Below are 27,286 nucleotides of genomic sequence, written 5' to 3' on the forward strand. Positions count from 1 at the left end.
CTTTTCCAATTTGTATTCCTTTTATTTCTTTTTCTTCTCTGATTGCCGTGGCTAGGACTTCCAAAACTATGTTGAATAATAGTGGCGAGAGTGGACATCCTTGTCTTGCTCCTGATCTTAGAGGAAATGCTTTCAGTTTTTCACCATTGAGAATGATGTTTGCTGTGGGTTTGTCGTATATGGCCTTTATTATGTTGAGGTAGGTTCCCTCTATGCCCACTTTCTAGAGAGTTTTTATCATAAATGAGTGTTGAATTTTGTCAAAAGCTTTTTCTGCATCTATTGAGATGATCATATGGTTTTTCTCCTTCAGTTTGTTAATATGGTGTATCACATTCATTGATTTGCATATATTGAAGAAACCTTGCATCCCTGGGATAAATCCCACTTGATCGTGGTGTATGATCCTTTTAACGTGTTGTTGGATTCTGTTTGCTAGTATTTTGCTGAGGCTTTTTGCATCTGTATTCATCAGTGATATTGGTCTGTAATTTTCTTTTTTTGTAGCATCTTTGTCTGGTTTTGGTATCAGGGTGATGGTGGCCTCATAGAATGAGTTTGCGAGTGTTCCTTCCTCCTCAATTTTTTGGAAGAGTTTGAGAAGAATGGGTGTTAGTTCTTCTCTAAATGTTTGATAGAATTCACCTGTGAAGCCATCCGGTCCTGGACTTTTGTTTGTTGGAAGATTTTTAATCACAGTTTCATGTTCATTACTTGTGATTGTTCTGTTCATATTTTCTGTTTCTTCCTGGTTTAGTCTTGGAAGGCTATACCTTTCTAAGAAATTGTCCATTTCTTCCAGGTTGTCCATTTTATTGGCATAGAGTTGCTTGTAGTAGTCTCTTAGGATGCTATGTATTTCTGTGGTGTCTCTTGTAACTTCTCCTTTTTCATGTCTAATTTTATTGATTTGAGTCCTCTCCCTCTTTTTCTTGATGAGTCTGGCTAATGGTTTATCAATTTTGTTTATCTTGTCAAAGAACCAGCTTTTAGTTTTATTGATCTTTGCTATTGTTTTCTTTGTCTCTATTTCATTTATTTCTGCTCTGATCTTTATGATTTCTTTCCTTCTGCTAACTTTGGGTTTTGTTTTTCCTTCTTTCTCTAGTTCCTTTAGGTGTAAGATTAGATTGTTTATTTGAGATTTTTCTTGTTGCTTTAGGTAGGCTTTTATAGCTATAAGCTTCCCTCTTAGAACTGCTTTTGCTGCATCCCATAGGTTTTGGATTGTCGTGTTTTCATTGTCGTTTGTCTCCAGGTATTTTTTGATTTCCTCTTTGATTTCTTCAGCGATCTCTTGGTTATTTAGTAACGTATTGTTTAGCCTCCATGTGTTTGTGTTTTTTACGTTTTTTCCCCTGTAATTCATTTCTAATCTCATAGCGTTGTGGTCAGAAAAGATGCTTGATACGATTTCAATTTTCTTAAATTTACTGTGGCTTGATTTGTGACCCAAGATATGATTTATCCTGGAGAATGTTCCGTGCGCACTTGAGAAGAAAGTGTAATCTGCTGTTTTTGGATGGAATGTCGTATAAATATCAATTAAATCTATCTAGTCTATTGTGTCATTTAAAGCTTCTGTTTCCTTATTTGTTTTCTTTTTGTATGATCTGTCCATAGGTATAAGTGAGGTGTTAAAGTCACCCACTATTATTGTGTTACTGTCGATTTCCTCTTTTATAGCTGTTAGCAGTTACCTTATGTATTGAGGTGTTCCTATGTTGGGTGCATATATATTTATAATTGTATATCTTCTTCCTGGATTGATCCCTTGATGATTATGTGGTGTCCATCCTTGTCTCTTGTAACATTCTTTATTTTAAAGTCTATTTTATCTGATATGAATATTGCTACTCCAGCTTTCTTTTGATTTCCATTTGCATGGAATATCTTTTTCCATCCCCTCACTTTCAGTCTGTATGTGTCCCTAGGTCTGAAGTGGGTCCCTTGTAGACAGCATATATAGGGGTCTTGTTTTTGTATCCATTCAGCAAGGGTGTGTCTTTTGCTTGGAGCATTTAATCCATTCACGTTTAAGGTAATTATCGATATGTATGTTCCTATTACCATTTTCTTAATTGTTTTGGGTTTGTTTTTGTAGGTCCTTTTCTTCTCTTGTGTTTCCCACTTAGCATTTCCCCTTTAGCATTTGCTGTAGAGCTGGTTTGGTGGTGCTGGATTCTCTTAGCTTTTGCTTGTCTGTAAAGCTTTTGATTTCTCCATGGAAGCTGAATGAGATCCTTGCTGGGTAGAGTAATCTTGGTTGTAGGTTCTTCCCTTTCATCACTTTAAGTATATCATGCTACTCCCTTCTGGCTTGTAGAGTTTCTGCTGAGAAATCAGCTGTTAACCTTATGGGAGTTCCCTTGTATGTTATTTGTCGTTTTTCCTTTGCTGCTTTCAATAATTTTTCTTTGTCTTTAATTTTTGCCAATTTGGTTACTATGTGTCTCCGTGTGTTTCTCCTTGGGTTTATCCTGTGTGGGACTCTCTGTGCTTCCTGGACTTGGGTGGCTACTTCCTTTCCCATGTTAGGGAAGATTTCGACTATAATCTCTTCTAATATTTTCTTGGGTCCTTTCTCTTTCTCTTCTACTTCTGGGACCCCTATAATGCGAATGTTGTTGCGTTTAATGTTGTCCCAGAGGTCTCTTAGGCTGTCTTCATTTCTTTTCATTCTTTTATCTTTATTCTGTTCTGCAGCAGTGAATTCCACCATTCTGTCTTGCGGTCACTTATCCATTCTTCTGCCTCAGTTATTCCGCTATTGATTCCTTCTAGTGTAGTTTTCATTTCAGTTATTGTGTTGTTCATCTCTGTTTGTTATTTCATTCTTCTAGGTCTTTGTTAAACATTTCTTGCATCTTCTTGATCTTTGCCTCCATTCTTTTTCCGACGTCCTGGATCATCTTCACTATCATTACTCTGAATTCTTTTTCTGGAAGATTGCCTATCTCCACTTCATTTAGTTGTTTTTCTGGGGTTTTATCTTCTTCCTTCATCTGGTACATAGCCCTCTGCCTTTTCATCTTGTCTCTCTTTCTGTGAATGTGGTTTTTGTTCCCCAGGCTGCAGGACTGTAGTTCTTCTTGCTTCTGCTGTCTGCCCTCTGGTGGATGAGGCTATCTAAGATGCTTGTGCAAGTTTCCTGATGGGAGGGACTGGTGGTGGGTAGAGCTGGGTGTTGCTCTGGTGGGCAGAGCTCAGTAAATCTTTAATCTGCTTGTCTGCTGATGGGTGGGGCTGGGTTCCCTCCCTGTTAGTTGTTTGTCCTGAGGCAACCCAACACTGGAGCCTACCTGGGCTCTTTGGTGGGGCTAATGGCAGACTCTGGGAGGGTTCACGCCAAGGAGTACCTCCCAGAACTTCTGCTGCCAGTGTCCTTGTCCTCATGGTGAGCCACAGCCACCCCCCGCCTCTGCAGGAGACCCTCCAACACTAGGAGGTAGGTCTGGTTCAGTCTCCTATGGGGTCACTGCTCCTTCCCCTGGGTCCCGATGTGCACACTACTTTGTGTGCACCCTCCAAGAGTGGAGTCTCTGTCTCCCCCAGTCCTGTCAAAGTCCTGCAATCAAATCCCACTAGCCTTCAAAGTCTTATTCTCTAGGAATTCCTCCTCCCGTTGCTGGACCCCCAGGATGGGAAGCCTGACGTGGGGCTCAGAACCTTCACTCCAGTGGGTGCACATCTGTGGTATAAGTGTTCTCCAGTCTGTGAGTCAGCCACCCAGCAGTTATGGGATTTGATTTTACTGTGATTGCGCCCCTCCTACCATCTCATTGTGGCTTCTCCTTTGTCTTTGGATGTGGGGTATCTTTTTTGGTAAGTTCTGGTGTCTTCCTGTGGATGATTGTCCAACAGCTAGTTGTGGTTCTGGTGTTCTCACAAGAGGGAGTGAGAGCACGTCCTTCTACTCTGCCATCTTGGTTCATAATGGAAAATAGCTGATTTTTAAATGTCTATGAAATGTGAAAACTGTGAGAAGTGTCATTATGTATACTCTGTTATAAATGAAGACTTTCATTATTTCGTAATCCTTTATTAAACCTTCACTGTGCCCCGACCCTATGCTGGAGCACAGTGATCAATAAAATAGGGTTTCTATTTCCATGTTCTTTCTTTTTATTCCTGGTGGTCATTAACAGACATTTAAAGAAAAATTGATTTTGTTAGCTCTAAACTCAAACTTGAATGACCAGAAATAGGCATTTTGCCCCCATTATGTTTTTTTTATTTTTAATTTAAAATTTTTAAATTATTGTAGTTAATATGTAATGTTACATTAGTTTTAGGTGTACAGCAAAGTATTACATTATTTTTTTCCAGATTATATTCTTTTTTTTAACATCTTTATTGGAGTATAATTGCTTTACAGTGGTGTGTTAGTTTCTGCTTTATAACAAAGTGAATCAGTTATACATATACATATGTTCCCATATCTCTTCCCTCTTGCGTCTACGTCCCTCCCACTCTCCCTATCCCACCCCTCTAGGTGGTCACAAAGCACCGAGCTGATCTCCCTGTGCTATGCGGCTGCTTCCCACTAGCTATCTATTTTACGTTTGGTAGTGTATATATGTCCATGCCACTCTCTCGCTTTGTCACAGCTTACCCTTCCCCCTCCCCATATCCTCCAGTGCATTCTCTTATATTACAAATTTTTGAATAAACTTTTTGTTGTATCTTTTGGATCTTAAAAGGTGTAAGTCTGGGCCGATGACAAATTACCAGGAAATTGAACCTGCACTTTTATCTTCTAGTTTGGGAGCATGGCAGAGCCAGCTAGCACCAAGTTTACATGCTCTTCAGATCCCCAGCGAGCCCAGGTTTATGATCTTTCCATGTGCGGAGTCCTTTTTCCAATGCTTTACCACTAAGATTTTGAGATTAAAATGGTGCTTATGGGACTTCCCTGATGGCGCAGTGGTTAAGCATCCACCTGCCAATGCAGGGGACATGGGTTCGATCCCTGGTCCGGGAGGATCCCCCATGCCGTGGAGCAACTAAGCCTGTGCGCCACAACTACTGAGCCCGCGCGCCGAGAGCCTGTGCTCCACAACAAGAGAAGCCACCGCAATGAGAAGCCTGCGCACCGCAACGAAGAGTAGTCCCAGCTCCCCACAACTAGAGAAAGCCCACACGCAGCAGCAAAGACCCAACACAGCCAAAAATAAATTAGTTAATTAATTTAAAAAATAAAACGAAAAATAAAATAAAATAAAATAGGGTTTCTTTGCAGCAACATGGATGGACCTAGAGACTATCATACTAAGTGAAGTAAGTCAGAAAGAGAAAGACAAATACCATATGATATCACTTAATTTGGAATCTAAAATATGACGTGAACGAACCTATCTATGAAACAGAAAGAGACTCACAGACATAGAGAACAGACTTGTGGTTGCCAAAGGAGAGGAGGGTGGGGGAGGGATGGAATGGGAGATTTGGATTAGCAGATGCAAACTGTTATATATATCAGTAGAATGGATAAACTAGCACAGGGAACTATATTCAGTATCTGTGATAAACCGTAATGGAAAAGAATACGAAAAAGAGTGTGTGTGTGTGTATTCAGATATCACTTTGCTGTAACCTGAAACTAACACAACTTTGTAAATCAACTATACTTCAATAAAATAAAAAATAAAATAGGGTTTCTGCCTTCAAAGAGATTTCACCCCACCGGTAGAGCCAAGTCACATTAATTGTGATTATTTTTTACGTTCTGTAATAGAAGTGTTTTCAAAGTGTGATGAGATTACAGTTGAGAGCACAGTGTTATTAGAATCAAGCATCATATCACTCCTCATTAAGATTAGGAAGATTGCCATTTTCATTTCTGCCATAGACAGACGACCCATCTTTGACTCCCTTCCTGTCTCCCAAACCACCCTGTCCCACCAAAGATAAGAATTGCTTCTATGAATTTGTTATCAATGGCTTAAAGTCAGAAACCGAAACTAACTTGTATGCTTTTGTCCCATGTTTTAGTGACTGTCCTGGCGATATTTAATGAATTGCATGCAGATGTGGACCTTTACGCACTTCTGTTTGGAGAAAGTGTCCTAAATGATGCTGTTGCCATTGTACTGTCCTCGTAAGTAACAATATTTCTGCCTGGGAAGAGAGACTCTGGCTTCCTGAATGCTCTGGGCTAAAATCAGAGGCCCATCTTAAAAGTGTTAAATTTTGAATTGGGTGCTCTTCTAAATGAGGTTTATCGACTTAGTTGATAAAGTTACGTTGCTTTGTCCAGTTGGCAGCGGTTGGAATGCCGATACCATCATAACATGGTGACTGCAGATTAAATTAAATGAATATACCATGGGGAGTGCTCTGCAGAGTGTAGATGCCTATGTTTGTCGATATTTGTAAGTACCATGGTGTAAAACCAGCTTAGTGTTTTTTAACTCTCTCTTTAAACTCCAGGTCTATTGTTGCCTACCAGCCAGCGGGGCTGAACACTCACGCCTTTGATGCTGCTGCCTTTTTTAAGTCAGTTGGCATTTTTCTAGGTATATTTAGTGGCTCTTTTACCATGGGAGCTGTGACTGGTGTTGTGACTGCTCTAATATCCTTTTTGTAGTTTCTGCCCCTGCCTAAGTATGACTATGTGGCATTGCACTTGGGAAAAGAAAGTTCTCAGTTCTTCCTTTCCGAAATGAATCTTAAATTAATTGTCCCACTGGGGGCTGGGGGCTCCTGAAATGTCACCCTTTGGTGAAACATGACAGTCGATGGCCTAGCTAAGAGTTTGAGAAAATGTTTGAGAGTGTAGCTCTTGGCTTAGCTCTGTCCTCACCTTTGTGTTTTCTGTCCTCCCTATAAACCTGTCGGAGATAGGAGCTTGGGGGAAGTGTCAGTTTTTTTGGGGGGTGGGGTGGGGCTGAAAGAGTGGAAGAGCCAGGAGGAGGCTGGGAATCAGGGACCACCTCTCAGGAGGCTGGGAGGAAGCAGGCTGTGAAGTACTTTAGCCGCAGCCTGACTGCTGTTGTCCACTGTTCCAGGCCATATGGGACTAACGTGGCCGTAAGTAGCCAGGGACTATCTGGGGGAATTACAGCAAGGTGGCCTTCCTTAAGCCGAGGACTGCACAATATTGCCTTAAAAACCAACCAACCAACAAACCAACCAACATAAAAGCAAAGTGCAGAATGAGCAGGCAAGCCTTCCACAGGTTAAGATTTAATCATGTTAAGTGTACAATTCAGTGGCCTTAGGTGCATCCACAGTGTTGTGTAACCATCCCCGCTATTTCCCGAACCTTCTTCGTCATCCCCAACAGAAAGTGTGTGCCCATTAAACAATATGATCCCTATATCCTCCCCTCTCCCAGCCCTTGGAAACCTCTATTCTACTGGGAAGCTTCATTTTCTTTACTTTCAAAACCAAGCAGCAGCTCTGGGGCCCCAAAGGAAGAGCCGAAGGGAAAGGGTAGCCCTTAGGGAGGGGTCCTGGGCTAAGAGAGCGTGGTTCTCGGTGACCCTGATGCTTGTTGCTGGAGACAGTTCCTTGACAGGAGCTGACGTGACCAAGTTTACCAAGCTGCACTGCTTCCCCCTGCTGGAGACGGCGCTCTTCTTCCTGATGTCGTGGAGCACCTTCCTTTTGGCAGAAGCCTGTGGGTTTACCGGTGGGTTTCCTCTGCCCTTGGCCACCCTTCCCCTCACTGTGGCAGAGGCTGTGGGAGCTTGAGGGGAGCGAAGAATTCTTAAATAGCTGCTGCCCAGAGTTGATAAACCACTCACGGAGTGTCCATATGGAGGACTGCTGAGCAAGGCTGGTGTTCTGCCTTATGAATAATTTAGTTTCCCAGAGCTACATATTTTTTAAAGGATAAGCTTTATTGTTTCAAACTCAGTTACATCCTTGAGTACTCGTTCTAACTATAAGTAGATACTTAGCTGCAAAAGTTACTGAATATATTAACACCTCATTTGTATCCTCCCCTGGATTGCTTCGTTATTTTACAAACAGTAGCAATAACAAGCAAAATATATATCCTTTTAAAGGTAATTTTGCTTTTACTCAGATGAGTGTGAGCACAATTTTTCCTTGTTTTGTTTTTGGTCTGTTTAATCATTGCTTTTCAATACTGTGTTTTTATGGTGCCCGTTTCATAGATTATTAGTGGGAGTGATCATGTGGTATTAGTTCCTCACATTCCCTCATTAAAAAAAATAAATCATTGGATTTTTCTATTAGAAAACTCAAGTACAGTTACTATATATACATAATCCAGGTAATTCGGAAGTCCTTTTTATCGTCTTTTCAAAATATTGCAGCATATCTTTATATGCCCCACTTCCTTTAAAACTTGACAATCATCTGTAAATATATAGGCAAAGTCCCAGGTGTGTTAATTGTCTTACACAATAAAATAGTCACCGTTAACCAGAAATCTAGATTATCAGGGCCAGGATAATTGGACTAGTACTCTGGATCCATTTTGTCTGAAGCCCTAGACCATGCAAAAATATAAAGCATCGGTTTGAAATTAAATGCATTCATTCAGTGAACAGAGAGGAATATGACAAAAGTGTGTGATGGGCGCACACTTCACAGTCTCTTTGAGGGAATGAATGCTAAATGCCATGCCATATAGAGATGGCCAATTCAGTAGGAGTTTAGAAGAGGGGAGAGAATACTCTTAAATCTGGAACAAGAGGTAAATCAGTGGCCTTGTCTTTGAAGGAGGGCAGGGTTGGGAGAAGCAAAGGTTGATACGAGAAGTGTGGGCAGAGGGAGCTTTCAGTAATAGGAAATTTTCAAAAACTTTCAGGAAGTTGGATATGCTGGGCTTGACTACCTTAACTTTTTGTTTCAGGTAGGATTTTTTTCTGCTTCTTTTTTTCCCTCCATTGATTTTTTTTTTAAACTCTCTTGCCAGGCGTTGTAGCTGTCCTTTTCTGTGGAATCACACAAGCTCATTACACCTACAACAATCTGTCGGTGGAATCAAGAAGTCGAACGAAGCAGGTGAGGGAGAGGCCTGTGTCCCCACAAGTGACCTGCGAATACAAGGGAGGGGACCCACAGGGTTTACGGCTTCCTTTTCCCTTTTTGTGCAGCTCTTTGAGGTGTTACACTTCCTGGCAGAGAACTTCATCTTCTCCTACATGGGCCTGGCGCTGTTTACCTTCCAGAAGCACGTTTTCAGCCCCGTTTTCATCATTGGAGCTTTTGTATCCTTCTTTTGGTTCCCCCATTTTCTACACGGAAAGACGACCACTGCTGCGGAAGCTGTAACAACAATAATTTCTAGTTTGGCGGGGAGGTGACTGAGCCAGCACTGGTTCGTGGTATTTTTATGATGAGAAAAAGAAGGCTTAAGTGGTAAATATAAAGCTAAGTGTATTTGATTTCAAGGACCGGTGTTGATTCTAGGGTTACCCTTTCTGCATTTTCTGTGTAAGGTGGCCTTTCTGTTACACTGGTGATTGGCAGGTGGTAGTTTGTTTTTTAAAGCACCCTTCCTAGCAGAGCTAAAAATCAGCAACCAGTATCAGTCCCCCAAATTGTTTTTTTCTCATCGCCACGTGAATTCCAATCCAGGAGCTTCCCCGTTTGGAAGACCTGAAGGTTCTGTGTCTCTTGCTCTCAGCTGCACGTGGTTGCAAGCAGCCCTTCCTCTCGCCGCCCAGGGCAGCCCACAGGCAGTGTGCACGCTTTCACCCAAGCTTCCGTATGGTGACCCTTTTCTTTAACGCAAAAAAAAAAAAAAAAAAAAAGAAAAAAGAAATGGAGAGGAAGGGCAGATGAAATGGAGAAATACTGGGTTCTTTGATTTAGTCCCATCGTGAGAGCAGTTTTTGGAAGAGAGACACAGTTTTGGGGGTTGGCTCCTCTCAAGTGAGGAGAGATACAGATGCCCAGCAGTACGTGGACAGCTGAGGGCTTTGCTCAGTTGGCCTCAGATCCTTATTGTTTTCGTTAAAGTGAACTCTTCTGGGCCTTGGAACTATAGCAGGAGTCCACTATTGCCTTTTCTGAGGTCTCATGGGTATCCTTAGATCTTGGGATGCTGGCCCCCCCAAAAAGGAGTATTTTTCTCTTCTGGGCTTCTCATTTATTGTGCAGGTATAAATGATACTCACCAAGCAGCTAGAGAGCGACAGTGGCCTAATGCCATGCCAGAGTCCTGCCAGTTAGAGTGTTATCTGCTTCAACTGGGGCTCATTTCTTAGATTTACACACTCAACAGACCACGAGCTAAAGATCCAGCGGATCAGTGTTTTTATTCTTAAGAAAGACCTGGCATGTCATTTTGATTTGCATTCTTAGCGCGGCATCCTGTGAGAGATAGTGAGAGTGCTGCCTTGTTTACAGCGAGGGGGCCTTGTTCAAGGGGGAGCCGGGGCCTCTGTGAATCCTGAAGGCCGCTTCCACTTGCGGACTTATGCGTGGCTCCTGGGATAGAATGTTATAAGCACGACCTCTTTCCTTCTGTGAAAAAGAAAACAAAACAATAGCAAAAAGGGGAAAAAAAGAGAGCGAGAAAAGAAGAAAAGTAGTTAGTATTTTATCCTAGAGAAGGCAGAAGACAGTCCCGCCCTCGCTTCTGTCTGAAACAGCTGCAGCTCCGGCTGGTCGAAACGGAAGCTCCCTGTTCCTCTGGCTCCCACAGTGGTTTCCTCCTATGACCAGGGCAGTGTGCATCTCTCTGCTGGGCTCTGTTCTAAACTCAGCAAGTGACGAATGACCGGTTTCCCTGAATTCTTTGGTTTGCACAGTAAGAGTTCCTCTTCCACACTCCTCCGTTTCCATCTCTTACCTCCCCAAAGATATGTTAGCCACTTAGGCAGATAAATCTCCCCAGGGTGATCCTTGTGAGGAATATGAATATGTCTTCATGGTAGGAATACTGTAAGTTTCCCCACCTCTTATTTGTAGTATCTTCCTGGTCATACAAACCCCTGATGTTTACTTCCAACCAAAGCTTACAAGCTCACCCACCAAGCTTTCTCTTTATAGTTTGACTCGGGGGTTAGTAATTTTTTCTTCTTGTGATTTTTTTTCTTCCAATAGAGTCCAGCACGCTGTTTGCTTCTCTTAACTCCCCACCCCAGCCACGGCACCTTAGCTTATTTCTGGACTCATTTTTAGGTAGGTCGGAGACTTGGTCCATATCAGTTTAATCAAATCAAGAAGTTACAACAGTGTGTTTAACAGGCCAAAAATTGTCTCTGTGAGCCAGGAGGTTGGGAAAATTGGCCAGTGGAATCCCACTTGCTGCTGAGACTTGTTTGGTGGGAAATGAGACAGCCTGCCTTCTCTGTGCAACTCTCCTGATCACAGCAAGGTGTCATGGCATTCCTAAAACTCTCTGCTCAGTCACAGGTTGTGTGAAAGTGCTATCCTGGAAACCTGTTGGGCCCTTAACCTCCACCTGGCGGCCAGGTTGCCATCTTCCTGGGAAGAGCTGCACACATCTACCCGCTCTCCTTCTTCCTCAACTTGGGCAGAAGGCACAAGATTGGCTGGAATTTTCAACACATGATGATGTTTTCAGGTAAAAAAAAAATGTAAATAAAATGAGTTTTATTAACTTTCTATGGAGTAAAAGAAATAAAATATACTCACATTAGCAAGATGAGCCCCAAACTGGAAGATAACAGCTGTGATAGTTCTGCTTGACTTACACTGTCTCCCAAATGCTTCCTCTTCACTACAAAGCTGAGAAGAGTGGAGAAGCCACTGAGGGGACAAAGGACAATAAAGAAATATGTGGAGATAAAGAAAGGAGAGAGCAATTGGCATGAGGTAGATGGTGCAGTGAGAGTGGAAAGCATCCGACTTTATAGACGAGACCCAAGTAAGAGCATCTCTGTAGAGCAGAGGGAGGAGATAGGCAAAAGGCCACCGTGACCCCTAAAGGTGCCTCTGTCCGGGAAGGGGGAGAGGCTGTACAAGAGGCAACGTGAGTAGCAGCCCTTTACTGCCACACAGAAGTTCTTGGAGGCCTCAGAGAGTCATACTGAAATCACACCAGCAGGCACTGCTCAGCAAAGCAGTTGCTTTGTCTAGTCCTTGCTTGCATCTGCACTTAAGTACACAGCCCGCCTTAATGATTTCCTTTCACTCTGACACACATTTGTTGAGCATCCTTGTTATATAAGTCACACTTCAAGGTTGTGGAGGATACAGAAACCCACCTCCTTCCAGGAGCTCACAGTCCACTGGGGGGAGACAGGTGTACAAAGAGCTAAGTTTCTCCCAAGAGAGGCTGGTGAATTGCACAAGAGAGGCTAGTGAATTGCACAAAAGAAAAGCAGGGCCCAGGGCCACCTTCGCCAAGGGGTAGCCTTCGAACTGGACTTGGATGCAGTGGCATTTCAGGAGGTGGCAGGTTGGAAGGGCAGGAAAGCATTGCTGTGTGTGGCTTTTTCAGGGAAGGGTAGCAGTCTGGTTTAAATGTGAGACACATGGGATAATGCAGAACGAGAGTGAGGTTGGAAAGGGAAATTGCATGTAAACTGGTGCAAGCCTTCAGGTTGCATCTGAATCACCTGTTGGGCCGGTTAATAGCAGATTGCTGGGCCCCACCACCAGAGTGTGATTCTGAGGGTATGGGATGAGCCCCGAGAATTTGCATCTCTAACATCTTCTCAGCTGCTGCTGCTGCTGCAGCTGGTTTGAGGACCACACTTCAAGAATCATTGCTGGAGTCTAGACCACGGAGAAGCTCCAGTGCTATGCCAAAGAGTTGGGCTTTTATCCAAGAGCAGCTGGGAAACGTTAGAGGTTTCTGAGGAGGGCAATGACAGACCAGATCGTCCATACATATTAGAAAAATGCCAGTGGAAAGAGAAAGATTAATTGGAGATAGCTCTATCACCTAGACAAACTTTTAAGTGTGTTCATTATCTTCTGTGCTGAAAGACTGAGAAGTACACAGTGCTGTTAAAGATATCTCCTATCAAAATTATTTCCTGCTGGGAGAAATCTGGCTTTCAAAAGGAACTCATTCTTCAAGGCTATGAAAGAAATACCTGAGGTTTCACCTTCATATTGCTTACAGTGTTTACCTAATAAAGAAAAATGGAGCATGCGTTGTCTCTCTCTGGCCCTCAAGTTTTCTTCTTTGAGACAACGTCCATTTAAAGGTTTAAATATTAAGTGGTGTCGTAGCTGGCTGTAGGATGGTCTAGATGTGTGTCAATATTTGACTAGGACAGATTAATAGAGAACATCAACTTTGCTCTATTTTTTAATGTATATTTTGCTGAATCACTCTTCTTTAGTGAATTGTGAAGTTCTCAGGTTAATGAAATTGTGAAATTATTGGAAAAGGTGGGAAAATATGTGAAGAAATATAATGAGTGTTAATTTTTCATTCTCATAATATACACACAGTCTTACGCATGGTGAATAGGAATTTATACTAGATAGCTATTAAAGACCATGGATTAAGTCTTTACTATAGAACAAATTAGGAGCATGGTATGGGGAAGGAACAAAAGAGCTTAGAAAGAGAAGCTGTAGAACATAAAAATGTGGCTGTAGACCAGGGGTCAGCAAATTTGGTTGCTGCCTGTTTTCATCTACCCCACGGGCTAAGAATGGCTTTTACAGATGAATATTTGCAACCTATTTGATGATAGGGGACACTAACTTTGAAACCCAATTAACTGAAATCTCCCACCCCCAGAAGAATTCCATTCTTTTCACTAGTAGACCTGGATTACAATAAATTGAACTCATTATTATAATAATTATTATTACTTATTATAATTACTTATTATAGTTTTATAACATGGCACTTATATATTATAGTATTATGCTCTTGGTTTTTGTCAATAAAATTTTGTGGAAATTTGTTTTCTCTCTTTTATGTAAGTACCTACATAACATCCTTGGTTTTTCCTCTTGGCCCACAAAGCCTAAAATATTACCTGACACTTTACAGAAAACTCACCAACTCCTGATATAGATCAGGTTATACTGTTACTTCTCTGCTTCGCTTTGCTCAGGAAATGCTGAGCTGTTTTGTGCATTTCACATACTCATACCTAGCCTGCTTCTTAAGTTTATAATGACTGTATAGTGCTGGGGTAGTACTTGGATCACAGACTTAGAGAGCTTATATGATTATTTCTTATTTATATTTCTTTTTGGTTCATGTTATTAGCAGGAGAATTATTTCAGTAATAAAAGAGTATTATTCTAAAATGTGCTATACAAAGCGGTGCAGTGTTTTTCTCATTGCATTTGGGCATTTTGCAAAAGAAAACTTCAAATAGGAGGAAATCCTATTCCTTTAAAGTTATTTTCTGTATAAAACAACTCGACTTCTGAAGCATAAGCAGACACAATTTATTAGCCCCAGGTGGCAGCAGTGGATTTGAGGACACATTGTTATTTATCCTTATGACAGGACAGCTTCCTCTTTGGTCCCTGCAGGCCTCAGGGGAGCGATGGCATTTGCACTGGCTATTCGAGACACGGCATCTTACGCACGCCAGATGATGTTCACAACCACCCTCCTCATTGTCTTCTTCACCGTCTGGATCATTGGTGGAGGCACGACGCCCATGTTGTCATGGCTTAATATAAGGTTGGTTTGAAACCAAGGCCAGTTTTGTGTCTAACTATGTCACTATTCCCGTGCAGGGGGTGCTACATATAGCTTAGTGCATGGAAGGCTTTTATAGTTTCTTGTTTTGTTTGGGGAAAGATTAAAAATTTTAAAACAATAAATAAAAATTCAGAGTATTGAATTTTCCACGAGAAAAAAAAATCATGAAACTGTTTGTGGGTACAAAAACACAAGGAATTAGAAACACCTGGACCTTGCTAGTGCCGCGACATTAGGGCAAGAATTCAAAAAGTCTTAAAGCTGCAGGAGAGAGAATAGACATAGCTGCTGGCAATGTCTGGCATTTCACATTCCTTTGAAATCAAACCTAAGGCCTTGAAAAATAAGCTCATCAGCTGGAAATAAAGGGAGGCCATTAGAGTTTTGTTTTAGGAGGAAACTGTATGCCGCCGTCTCTTCTTGCTTTAGTGCACAGAAGAGGTGACATTTCCTGCATAACCCTCGCTTCTTGCAGCCTCATGGACATCCCTGGCCTGTGGTTTTGTAGCTGTGTCAGCATGGAAGGTCATTGACCCAAGTTTGATTTTTTTTAAGAGCATTTGAATTGCAAACTGTGCTTGTGAGCTCCAGCACCTTACAGTAAAGAGGACATTGGAACAGGGGTCAGGAGACCCACAGCCTAACTCTGACCCTGGTTTAAGACAAGCTCCTCATGTCTTTTCAGCCTCTGTATTCCTTCACGTTAAATAAAAGCGTGCTGTCACCTTTTCTCCAGGTCCCTGCAGCTCTAAGTGTGTCCTCTGCGTCATCGAAAGTGCTCTTGCCACTTGCCTCAGTTTCAGATCTGCAAAGGGTGAACATGCTGGGAATGAGAAGACTTGGGTGGCGCATAGGTGTGAAGAATTCTCTGAAAAGCCACAAGATGGCAATGTTTTTTGTTCTTTCTCTGCTGGCTGTTAGTTTGCTCAGGGCTGACAACTGCGGAGTACACCTAGCATGAAGGAGGGAGAAACCGACAAGGATCTTGCAGTCATCCTTGGGGTCAGGGAGAAAACTGGGTTTTGAGAGAATAGTCTCCCTCTTCTGGAACTTTTATATTGATGGGAGGCAGGGATTCCTGGGCGTGGCCACTGCCGGCTGCACCATTTCTGGGTTAGTGGGTCTCAGCCTCAGATCTGAGTGGGTCTGCAGAACCTGGGTGGGCTTATCAGTAAGAGTCTTACAGTAGCTAACGTTTGTGCGCAGTTGTTGGTTGAGATGCCAACACGTACATTAAGATAATCCTCATAGCATTCCTATAAGGGAGCTACTACTATTATTTTCATTTTAGAGCTGAGGAAACTGAGGGACAGAGCAATAACTTGCCCAAGGTCACAAAGCTTTAAGTGGGCAAGCTGGGATTTGAACCCAGGCACACTCTTAGCTACTGTGCTATACTGCCCGAAAGGCTTGCTGTGTTAGGGACCGTTTTCATGTTGTAAAATTCAGGATGATTAAAATTTCAGTTTCCTGGCGTGAATTTCGAGTCATATTAAGGAAAATAATTCATCTGTGGAAGTAGAAATCTGAAGAAGAAAATGTACAGATTTTTGGCTTTAAACTTGAGACATAAGATGGTATCATCTTTGTTCTGTGTAGCAGAATAAGAGCAAGAAAGGAGGTTTACCCTGCACAGAGTTGAGAACCTTTGCATTTGGTGACCTCTCTGAGATTACTTCCTGCTCCTATTTATCTGGTTACCCAGTAGGTGCCCTGGATGCTCAGAGCCTGGTTAAATCGTGTTTGTTTTTCAGGCTATTTCATAAGTTCTTTTCTGACCGCCCCCCCAACACATACAGGACCAAATAACTTTCCACTGAGAGTAGACAGTTGACTTGTGACATTTTGCACTTCTCATAACCCTTTTCAAAAAATGGGCCATTGAAGTAGTCCTACCCAGAGCCGGGAGTGGGGGCTACTTTCCCTGATGTGTGCAAGCTGTATATGTACACATATAATAATTGGATTGTGAAAATATTAATGGGATATATATAGCACTTAGAACGTAACAGCTAGCACATGGTGAGAGGTCAGGAAATGACTGCGCATGAGGGATCCAGTTTCTCCCATATCCTTGCCAGCATTTGGTGTTGACACTTTTTTATTTTAGTTGTTCTAATAGGTATGTGGGGCTACCTCATTGTGGTCTTAATTTGCATTTCTCATGGCTGATGATGTTGAATATCTCTTCATGTGCTTATTTGCCATTCAAATAAGCAATGGTGAAATATCTGTTCAAGGTTTTTGTCCATTTTCTAATTGGATTATTTGTTTTTTTAATTGAGTTTTGTCAATTCTTTATTTGTTCTAGATACTAGTCTGTTATCAGATATGTGGTTTGCAAATATTTTCTCCTAGTCTGTAGCTTGTCTTTTAACCCTTTTAACAGTCTGTCATAGAGCAGAACTTTTAATTTTAATGAAATGCAACTTATTTATTTTTAACATCATGGTTTTGGTGTTATGTCTAAGGACTCTTCATCAAGCCCTAGGTCCCAAAGATTTTCTTCTGTGTTATCTTCTAAAAGTTTTTTAGTTTTATGCTTTACATTTAAATCTGTGATCCATCTTAAGTTAATTTTTATATTAGACATGAGGTTTAGGTTGAGGTTTTATTTTATTTTTTTTTGACTATGGCTATTCAGTTGTTCCAGCACAATTTGTAAGAGAGACTGTCCTTTGAATTACTTTTTCTCCTTTGCCAGAAATCGGTTCGCTGTATGCATTCGGGTCTGTTTCTATTCTGCTCTGTTGATTTACGTGTCTGTACCTCCACCAGTACCACACTTTTGATAACTGTGGTTATATAATAAGCTTGAGCATCAGGCAGAGTGGGTCCTCCCACTTTATTCTTTTTCAAAATTGTCATAGCTCTTCTAATGCCTTTCTATATACATTTTAAAATAAGCTTGACTACATCTTAAAAAAAAACTTGTGCTGGGATTTTCATAGGAATTGTGTTAAACCTGTATATCAACTTGGGGAGAATTGACATCTTTACCTCATTCAGTCTTCCAATCCATGAAAATGGCACGTTTCTCCACTTATTTATGTCTTCTTTGATTTCTTTTAGCAGTATTTTATAGTTTTCAGCATAGAATGCCTGTGTATGTTAGAGTTACGTCTTGAGTATTTCTTCTTCGTTTTGAGCTATTTTAAATGTTATTCTATCTTCAGTTTCACTTTCTGTGCGTTCATTGCCGGGATATAGAAATAAGGCTGGTTTTTGTAGGTTGACCTTGTATCCTGACACCTTGCCAATTTCACTTATTAGTTCTAGGAGAGTTTGTTTTTGTTTTTATAAATTCTTTGGGACTTTCTGTGTAGACCATCAGATCATTTGCAAATAGAGACAGTTTCATTTTTTCCTTTCCAACCAGTGTGCTATTTCCTTCTCTTAACTTATTGCTCTGGCTAGGACCATCAGTACTATGTTAAATAAGAGTGATGTGAGCAGACATCCTTGCTTTGTTCCCGATCTTAAAGGGGAAAGCATTCAGTCTTTTCGCCAGTAAGTGTGATGTTAGCTGTAGGGTTTTTGTTGATGTTCATCATCAAGTTGAGGAAGTTCCCATCTATTGCTAGTTTTCTGAGAGTTTTATCATGAACAGATGTTGAATTTTATCAAATGCTTTTCTGTATCAATTGATATGATCATATGATTTTTCTTGTTTAGCCTGTTAATATGATAGGTTACATTGAGTAATTTTCAAATACGGAACCACCCTTGCTTGTTAAACCCCACTTGGTTGTGGTGTATAAATAAATGTTTTACATACTGCTGAATTCTATTAACTAATATGTTGTTAAGGATTTGGGATACCGGTCTGTAGTGTTCTTTTTTCATACTGCCTTTGATTTGGTATCAGGGTAATCTGGCCTCTCAAAATGAGTTGGGACATGTTTCCTACTCTTCTGTTTTCTGGAAGAGGTTGTTTAGAATTGGTGTTAATTCTTCCTGAAGGTTTTATGGAATCCTCCAGTGAAACCGACTGGTCCTGGAGTCTTCTTTTCCAGGAGTTTTATTGTATAAATTATGAAGCCAGTTTCTTTAACAGCTATATCTCATATTGGTGAGTTGTGGCAGTTTGTGAAATTGGTCATTTTCATCTAATTGTCATGTTTATGTTGTTCATAGCATAACCTTATTATTGTTTTTATGTCTGTGAGATCTGTAGTGATATCCCATGTTTCATTCGTGACACAGTATTGGTAATTTGCATCTTCTCTCTTTTTTTTTCTTTCACTCTTACTAGAGGTTTGTCAATTTTAATGATCTTTTCAAAGAACTAGCTTTTTATTTCATTGATTTTCTGTATTGTTTCTCTGTTTTCAATTTCAATCTGCTTCTATATTAGTTCCTTCTTTCTGTCCAACTCTACCCAGATAGTGTAATGAAGCAAAGTGTGCCATTGGTGAAAAATACATATGGTGTCAGTTCATTGCGTTTTTTTCAGATGTGTATAAATAGTGATATGTTAGAGGTAGAAACTGACATTTACGGAGATTACATTAAAAGAAATTCCCTCAGAAATAAGGTAATGAGACTGATTGGTTTTTGTGGCTTGGGCTTATGGTGTTACTTAATGGCCACGGATCATTTATGTGGACCAGGTTCTTATTCTAAAATGATTCGGAAACCCCCTGAAGTTCAGTGTGGTGTTTTGACATCTGTGACCTCAGTAAGATCAGTACCTAGTTGTTTCTTACTTCTCCAGGCTGCTGACAGAGGTCCTGATCAGCTGCTAAGTGGCTGCCCAGAAGTCAGAAGCCCAGGGTAGGACTTGGAGTTCCTCCATAAATAATTAGGAGTTAGCTATGACTTTTTTTTTTTTTTTTTTTTTTTTTTTTGCGGTACGCGGGCCTCTCACTGTTGTGGCCTCTCCCGTCGCGGAGCACAGGCTCCAGACGCGCGGGCTCAGTGGCCATGGCTCACGGGCCCAGCCGCTCAGCAGCATGTGGGATCTTCCCGGACCGGGGCACGAACCCGAGTCCCCTGCATCGGCAGGCGGACTCCCAACCACTGCGCCACCAGGGAAGCCCAGCTATGACTTTTAACCATGGCTAATTTCTAGTCTGTGTATAATATAAAATGAATATAACCACAAATCCAAAGCCAGGTCACTGCTTTCCAGAAATCCAACTTATCTTTTTAAATCGAAATTTTGTGATAGCTATTTTGTTTTTTTATTATTTCTTTAACCATTAAAAAAACTGAAATATAGTTAATTTATTACAATGTTGTGTTAGTTTCAGGAGTACAGCAAAGTGATTCACCATCCATGTAGCTGCAAATGTCATTATTTCATTCTTTTTCATGGCTGAGTAATATTGCATCTCGTGTGTGTGTGTGTGTGTGTGTGTGTGTGTGTGTGTGTGTGTGTGTGTATGTGTGTGTGTGTGTTCGTATATCACATCTTCTTTATCCATTCCTCTGTTGATGGACATTTAGGTTGCTTCCATGTCTTGGCTATTGTAAATAGTGCTGCAATGAACATTGGGGTGCATGTGTATTTTTGTTGTTTGTTTTGTTTTTTGGCCACACCACACGGCTTATGGGATCTCAGTTTCCCAACCAGGGATTGAACCGGGGTCACAGCAGTGAAAGCCCGGAATCCTAACCACGGGGGCCACCAGGGAACTCCCACATGTATCTTTTCGAATTATAGTTTTCTCCTGATATATGCCCAGGAGTGGGATTGCTAGATCATACGGTAATTCTACTTTTAGTTTTTAAGGAACTTCCATACTGTTCTCCATAGTGGCTGTACCAATTTACATTCCCACCAACAGTGGAGGAGGGTTCCCTTTTCTCCACACCCTCTCCAGCATTTATTATTTGTAGACTTTTTAATGATGGCCATTCTGACTGGCATGAGGTAATACCTCATTGTAGTTTTGATTTGCATTTCTCTAATAATTAGTGATGTTGAGCATGTGATTGCTATTTTAAAACGTAATGGCAAAATGCTCAAATTGCTTTCTGGTAATATACAAACTTCAAATTGCCTTCTGGTAATATACAAACTACATACTATTTTTCTTAGTCTCTTGAGCAAGTTGTTGTTATTCACAAAGGTTGTAATTTTGGCAACTTGAAAAAACCATCAGATGCGCAGATTCAGCAGATGAGCAGATTCAGCAGATGAGCCTCATCTATGTCCTGAGCACATTTTGGTGGCATGGTGGCTGTCCTCTTGGAAGGCCCAGCTTCAAGTGACACACCAATGAAGTGGTGGTGATTGTGGAGGGTTAATGGCATACACCCAGGCAGCCAAATGAACAGGGTAACCGTCATACTCCAGAGTGCAGCAATACAATCACTCAAGGACAAGTAAGGTCACTCTGCTAGGTATAATCCTGTCACATTGAGAGTTTAAGATAAAGCTCTTTAAAGATAAATTAAGGAATAAAGGCAGGGAGAAGCTCTGAGATCTTTATGTAATAGCATTTGTTACTGGATATTTTAAAAGAATTTAAAGACGCCACCTTGTAGTCAAAGGCAATATCCTGTAAGGGGTAGAGCTAGGGCTCTGGGATCTAACAGCTTCAGTTGCAATCTTGGTTCCATCATTTTCTACCTTTGTGACCTTGGGCAACTTATTTAACCCCTCTTGCTCTCAGTTTCCTGTCTGGGTAAATGGGGATGACAACAGTGTGAAGATAAAATGTGATACCAAATAAACATGATAAAGAATTCTGCCATTAAATGTACCATCTGGCACATGGAAAGCATTTAGTGTATTTTAGCTATGACATTATCATTGCCAATCATAACCTTAATACTGCTGCTATTACTATTATTATTACTAGTGAATCTTACATTAATGGAATCCAGCTTGCTTTTCTGGAATTTGTTACAATTTTTCAATACTGTAGTCTGGTTTAAGTCACATTCTGAACATATACCTAATTAAAAGTACCACCTTAAGAAGCATCATGTTCTCACTTGCTTTTTTCAGGGCATATTAGTAGCATGAGTATTTGGGCATTATCTAGCGCAGTGTTTCTCAACCTTTTTTTTCCATCACTGCCCCTCTGAATAAGAGCCTTTAAAAATGTTCTTTTTATCTACCTCTTCCACTGAAATTTTCATACCACAGATCTATGTATCTGTTTATGTACTGTGGTGCTTTAGAGGGCTACAAACCACTGTAATATCTAAAACAATTTTTTGTCCCATAAGAACCAATTTTCACCCCCCACTGAGAATGCAGGACTTAAGAGTAGAGGTTCTCAACTATGGGCAGTTTTGCCCTCTCGGGACATTGGCAATGTCAGGAGACATTTTTGGTTGCTCCAGCTGGAGCGGGGTGCTACTGGTGGTATATTGCAGGTAGAGGCCAGGGCCCAAAATGTCAGTCAGTAGTGCTGAGGTTGTGAAACCCTGCTCTTAGTATGATGGTGTAATTCAAATTGTAGTCTGAATAACCCAGCAGTTATTAAGGGAGGTGAAAATAGACCGTGTCAACTCTTGAAGCCATAAGGTAAAGAGAATAGCAGAAGTTGGGTTCCTGACCTTCGGGTACAACCCATGGACAGTGTGATTACTTGTCTAGAAAAAAAGGCCATTTTATCTTCTGTTTTTGCTGTTTTCAGTGATACAGTGTTCTTTCTGTCAAATATGTGTAAAACTGCGTGTAAACACTTCAAATATATGTTTAATAACAACTTTCTGTTTTCTAGTTTTTGTATGGATGTGTCTTGCTTTATAAAACAGATGAATTCCTGAAAAATTGTATGAAGTCATTTTCTATGAGTTGCATTTATTACTCTGATTTCATTACGTTATATTTTGAGAGGCTTGTCTTCATTCCTAATCAATCCTCATTTGACGTGGCTGCTAACATTGTTGCTTTTGATGTAAATTTAGCAGCCTCTCTGGGTTTTAGAGAACAGGGGGACAGTTTAAGAGGGGGTGCGGATTTTATTCTTTGATGGACGTGGTCCAGGTCATGTGCCCAGAGCTCCTAGTTCCCCTGTTGTCCCCGTCACACTCACGTTCCCTTCTTCTGCTGCCCAGAGTTGGCGTCGAGGAGCCCTCCGAAGAGGACCAGAATGAACACCGCTGGCAGTACTTCAGGTGACACAGGGCGTCCTCAGAAACAAATTAACTGGGCCTGGCTTTTCTCCTCTTTCTAACCTGAGATGTTTCTCTTTATGCTGTTTGTGTCTTTCTTCCTTCCCCGTGTGCGCCAACCGTCTGCCCCTTTTCGAAAAGGGGCAGGAGGTCCGGTTAATCATTATTCTACCCTCCTCTGGGCTGATTAATGTGTTGGTGTTCTTGAGAGTCTGTCCCCCCTCGCCCCATTTTGGACAGTGTGTGGCACCAAAGCTGGAGTTGGCGAGTCTCTCCGTGTACAGCTGAGCTTAGTGTTAAGAGCAGCCCATTTTCAGAGCCACAAATGCTTTCCCCACAAAATTCTGCTTGTGATCTAGTAAACAAGGCTTTTAAGTCATAAAGAGAACTCGAATTTTCTATTTCAGCCATGACTGGGGTATGGTTTATACCATTTTAATTAAGCACCAATGCCGTTTTACTTTTTAAGTATGAATTTGTGTACTTGTACCTTATCATGGTGAATCAGAAGATACAAAACACAGATTTTTCTTTAAATCAGAAGATAATGAAAGACTCTTCTAATGCAATTTGTTTCTCAGTGTCCATCCAAGTTTATCATTTGATTATGCCTAAGGGTGGTGATTTGGGGCTATCAGAGTAAAGACTTTAGTGTTTCTTCTTTCCTTTCCATATCTTTAACTGGCATGCTTTCTTCCTGATCTGATTCTGGGTGCTGGTAGATAAATCAGACACAAAACAGGCTTGAACTCTGTTCTTCTCTCATTGTGAAAGTGTTTTACTCTCTGAGGACAGTGGTAAAAGCAGCAGTACCTGTCATGGAGCATGAATCTTGGGATATTGCCAGGCCCCAATGTAAACTATAATGACATGCATACAGTTAATTGAAGCATTTAAGTTCCCTGGATTCACACTTTTTTCTCCTGCTTAAAATACACACACATACACACACACACACACACACACACACTCACAAATTCATTTTCAGAGACCTGACTGTAACTACCAGTTAAGTAGCAGGGGAAATCCTTTCCTTTGAAATATCCAACCTTCAAGAAGGAAGGTCCCTCAGGCAAAGTGCAAGTTATTACACTTGGGACATGAGAGAATTCTGATAATGATCTGTTTGTTGTTCAATGTTTTATGTGAACATGTGTGTCTCATATTCCCCAAATAATTTAGGACCTCAGCCATTCCAATTAAAAAGTAAAAACCTGTTGATTAAATCTAGCTTCTAAAATTTCTGAGATTTCATGGCATTTTATATGGTGGTTAATCAGAATGTACATACTATATCAAAAGGGAAATGATTCACTTTTTGTATTCATTCCAGAATGAGCACATCAGTGTGATAGCTTTATTTTCTCATTTGGTATGGGATTACCACATTTGTCTTATTCTTAATGAAAGTAAGGATAATTCAGTTCATTCTGGAAGAAAAGACTGTTGTATGTGCTTAGATGAGCTCAACCCTGATGTATCAGGGGAGTGCTAAAATATGATGTAATGAAACAGCACAGAAGTTTTAGATTTATATGGTAGCCTAGATCAAAAGCGTTATAACAGGTCAGGAGGGAAATATATATTGTGGACAGTTTCCTAAAACCAGGAATTTCAGAAAGTTAACGAACCCTAAGTCTTCTGAAGCACTGTACTTAAAATACTGTACCTGGTATTTCTTGCTGCCCAGCACACCACCACACACCCTGCCCCAAGGGTGAGGCCCTTTGTAGGGGTCCATTATCATCCTTGCGAATTGGTCCAAGAGACCCTCAACTCTGCCAGAAAAGTAATCATTCAATTGTCCTGAAGTAAACAGCCTTGAATGGGGAAAGAAATCGCAGAACACGGTCTGTGTCGCAAGTCCCCTGATCTGTTTTCTTTTGGCATTTAAAACCCAGTAGCAAGCTGGGAAGCGGGTTTACTTTCTCCTATTCAGCACTTATGTCAGTAGCAGGGACCTCCGAGACCCTCCAAGGGGCCCTCCCAAGTTACTCTGGGTAGGCCTGTGCTCAGAACTGCGGGTTTCCAGGGGATGTGCACAACCAGCTCTGAGGATGGCTGTCTTGGTTGGAATTTAGTTAACCATATGTTTCAGTTAACTAGCATTTTTCTCCTTGCCCTTCACTTTTAGGAGGAAAGCCTCAACAGAATATTCTAAGATTTATCTGGGATTAAAAAACCCGTGTAATTATTAGACTGTATCTACCTATTTACCTATTATAGCACCCTATGTCCATGAATCTTCACAATTTGTGATTTTTCAGACCCTGGAGTAATATGAGGATCCCGAATCATCATTATTAGTAAATTAGATTAAATTATAGAGACAGGAAATTGTACTCACGTATTTGTGAAACATTTTCACCAAAGATATAATTAAATATTGTTTTTAAGTTGTGAAAAATTTTAAACCTGTAAAAGAAGCTGAAAGAATGGAGCAATGAATATCCAAGTTCTAACCTGGATGTGCCAATTATTAACATTTTGTCATACATTTTTGCGTCATTTTCTCTTTCTCTCTCTCTCTCAACCATTTCTGAGTGCCTCAGAGTACGTTATAAACATCATGACTTTCTACCCCTAAATACTTCAGCATGTATCCCCTAGGAATCTAGTCTTCTACATAATCACAGTATATTTATCACACCTGAGAAAGCAACATGAATTTTATACACACACACAGGATCCAGGATCCAATCAAAGTTTCCTTTGGCTGTCATCTTTTTTTAAATTCAGGCCCGTGGTGGCTCCGTGCCCCTCCCCCCGCTCCTTGTCACTGTGTGCTCTGACCGACCTGGTTGTCACCTCTGTAGTCTCTTTTTTCTTTTTTTAAATTAATTTATTTTTGGTTGCCTTGGGTCTTCGTTGCTCATTGCGGTGGCATCTCTTGTTGCGGAGCACGGGCTCTAGGCGCTCAGGCTCAGCAGCTGTGGCTCACAGGTTCTAGAGCGCAGGCTCAGTGGTTGTGGCACGTGGGCTTAGTTGCTCCGCGGCATGTGGGATCTTCCAGGACCAGGGCTCGAACCCGTGTCCCCTGCATTGGCAGGCGGACTCTTAACCTCTGTGCCACCAGGGAAGCCCCTTTAGTCTCTTTTAATCTAGAACAATCCTCCCCTCCTTCTTTTTGTCTCTTATGACATTGAGGGTTGTTTTTTTTTTAAGGAGTCAGGATTTTCAGGATAATTGTCTTGCATAATGCCCTACAAAGTGGATTTTTTAAATTTGTTTTCCTCTTGAGTAGAGATAGATAATCATTTTGGGGGGCGCAAAAATAATGTAAAAGTGATGTTATACTTTCTTGTTGCATCATATCAGCTGGTGCATGTTGTCAGGCTGTCCTTTTATTAGTGATGTTAAATTTGATCACTTTAGACGCCAGGTCTCTCCATAAAAGCACTGTTTTCCCTTTGTAACTAAGAAGTTACCTGTAGAGTGATCCTTTAACATCATATGAATAGTCAGATTCCCAACAACCTTTTACCCACTGGTAAAATTGTCTCAGAACAATTATTACACTGTGAGGGGCAAGTGGTGATTTTCTAATCCTGTCATTCCTTTCATGTTTATGACAAGTATCTGTATAGAGGAGCTTTCAGCGGGTTTTCAATCTTATTTTCTATACCGAGGAAGTGAGAAATCTCTCCATTGTCTAAGTAATCAGTTCAAGCAAATTTTTACTTAATATGTGTGGGACTACAGAGTTGCGTCTCCACAGGATCCCAGCAGGAATCTTGGGTATTATCACTGAGAAGGCAGAAGGAAGCAGATAGTTGTCATTTTTTTTGGCAGAGAAAAAAGTGATGCTAGAGAGACATGGCTGGAATTAGTACTTTCTAGAATCTGCACTGTGCAATTTGGTAGCCACTAGACACATGTGGCTGTTTAAATTTAAATTAACTAAAATGAAATAAAACTTAAAATGCAGTTCCTCAGTCATATTAACTACATTTCAAGTGCACAGTGGCCACATGTGGCTGGTGGCTACCACATTGGACAGTGCAGATTTAGAATACCGCCATCACTGTGGGAAGTTCTGTTGGATGATGTGCATCTAGAATCATCCTCAAGTTCCCCCAAGCAAAATGTCGAACCAGTTTGGGATGAGGTTAGGGTGGCCCTGATTTTGTGAGTTTATCAGGTTATTCCAGTGTTTCGTACTCCATTGTTTGAATTCTGGCCTGGCCATGTGGACCGAGGATAATAGATGAATTCCTCTTATGTTTCCAGGACTTGAATGAAAATAGTCAAAACCTAGTCTTTATAAGCAGTTCTTGTTAAACAGAATTTATTTTAATTCTTGTTAAACAATTTTTTTTTCTCCTAGCAGAGGTTAGTTGAAAGAATAGAGGGGGCTAGACTTCATTTGGAAGCTTTTATTATGTTTGGCTTTATTTTCTTCATTGTAGGACAAGGCACACTTAAGCCTTTTCTCTTACCCATAGGGTTCCTATTTCACCTAGGCTGATAAAATCCATATGTTTTATCTTTACTGCGTGGAAGCCACGTACAAAGGCAATACACCTGTTTCAAAATTCACAGTAGAGAAAGGAGAGACTGTCCGTGGCAGGTATGAGCTGCTGTGCTCTTCGCCATCCTGCCCGCCATGCCCTTCAGATCACATCA

The 27,286-nt window shown here is 41.0% G+C and overlaps 1 protein-coding gene across 1 annotated transcript in view; it reads left to right on the forward strand.

The window, feature by feature from the left end:
* The window catches only part of SLC9A7 (solute carrier family 9 member A7), a 149,232-nt gene that overhangs the window by 92,852 nt on the left and 29,094 nt on the right, over positions 1 to 27,286 (forward strand). Inside the window, exons 6-13 of the mRNA XM_060002528.1 lie at positions 5,995 to 6,100; positions 6,433 to 6,574; positions 7,531 to 7,636; positions 8,894 to 8,982; positions 9,075 to 9,188; positions 11,404 to 11,515; positions 14,407 to 14,560; positions 22,604 to 22,663. Coding sequence (XP_059858511.1) covers positions 5,995 to 6,100; positions 6,433 to 6,574; positions 7,531 to 7,636; positions 8,894 to 8,982; positions 9,075 to 9,188; positions 11,404 to 11,515; positions 14,407 to 14,560; positions 22,604 to 22,663 — 883 coding nt within the window. The remainder of the gene's footprint in view (positions 1 to 5,994; positions 6,101 to 6,432; positions 6,575 to 7,530; positions 7,637 to 8,893; positions 8,983 to 9,074; positions 9,189 to 11,403; positions 11,516 to 14,406; positions 14,561 to 22,603; positions 22,664 to 27,286) is intronic.

The sequence above is a fragment of the Delphinus delphis genome, chromosome X, assembly GCF_949987515.2.
Source record: "Delphinus delphis chromosome X, mDelDel1.2, whole genome shotgun sequence".
Taxonomy (NCBI): Eukaryota; Metazoa; Chordata; class Mammalia; order Artiodactyla; family Delphinidae; genus Delphinus; species Delphinus delphis.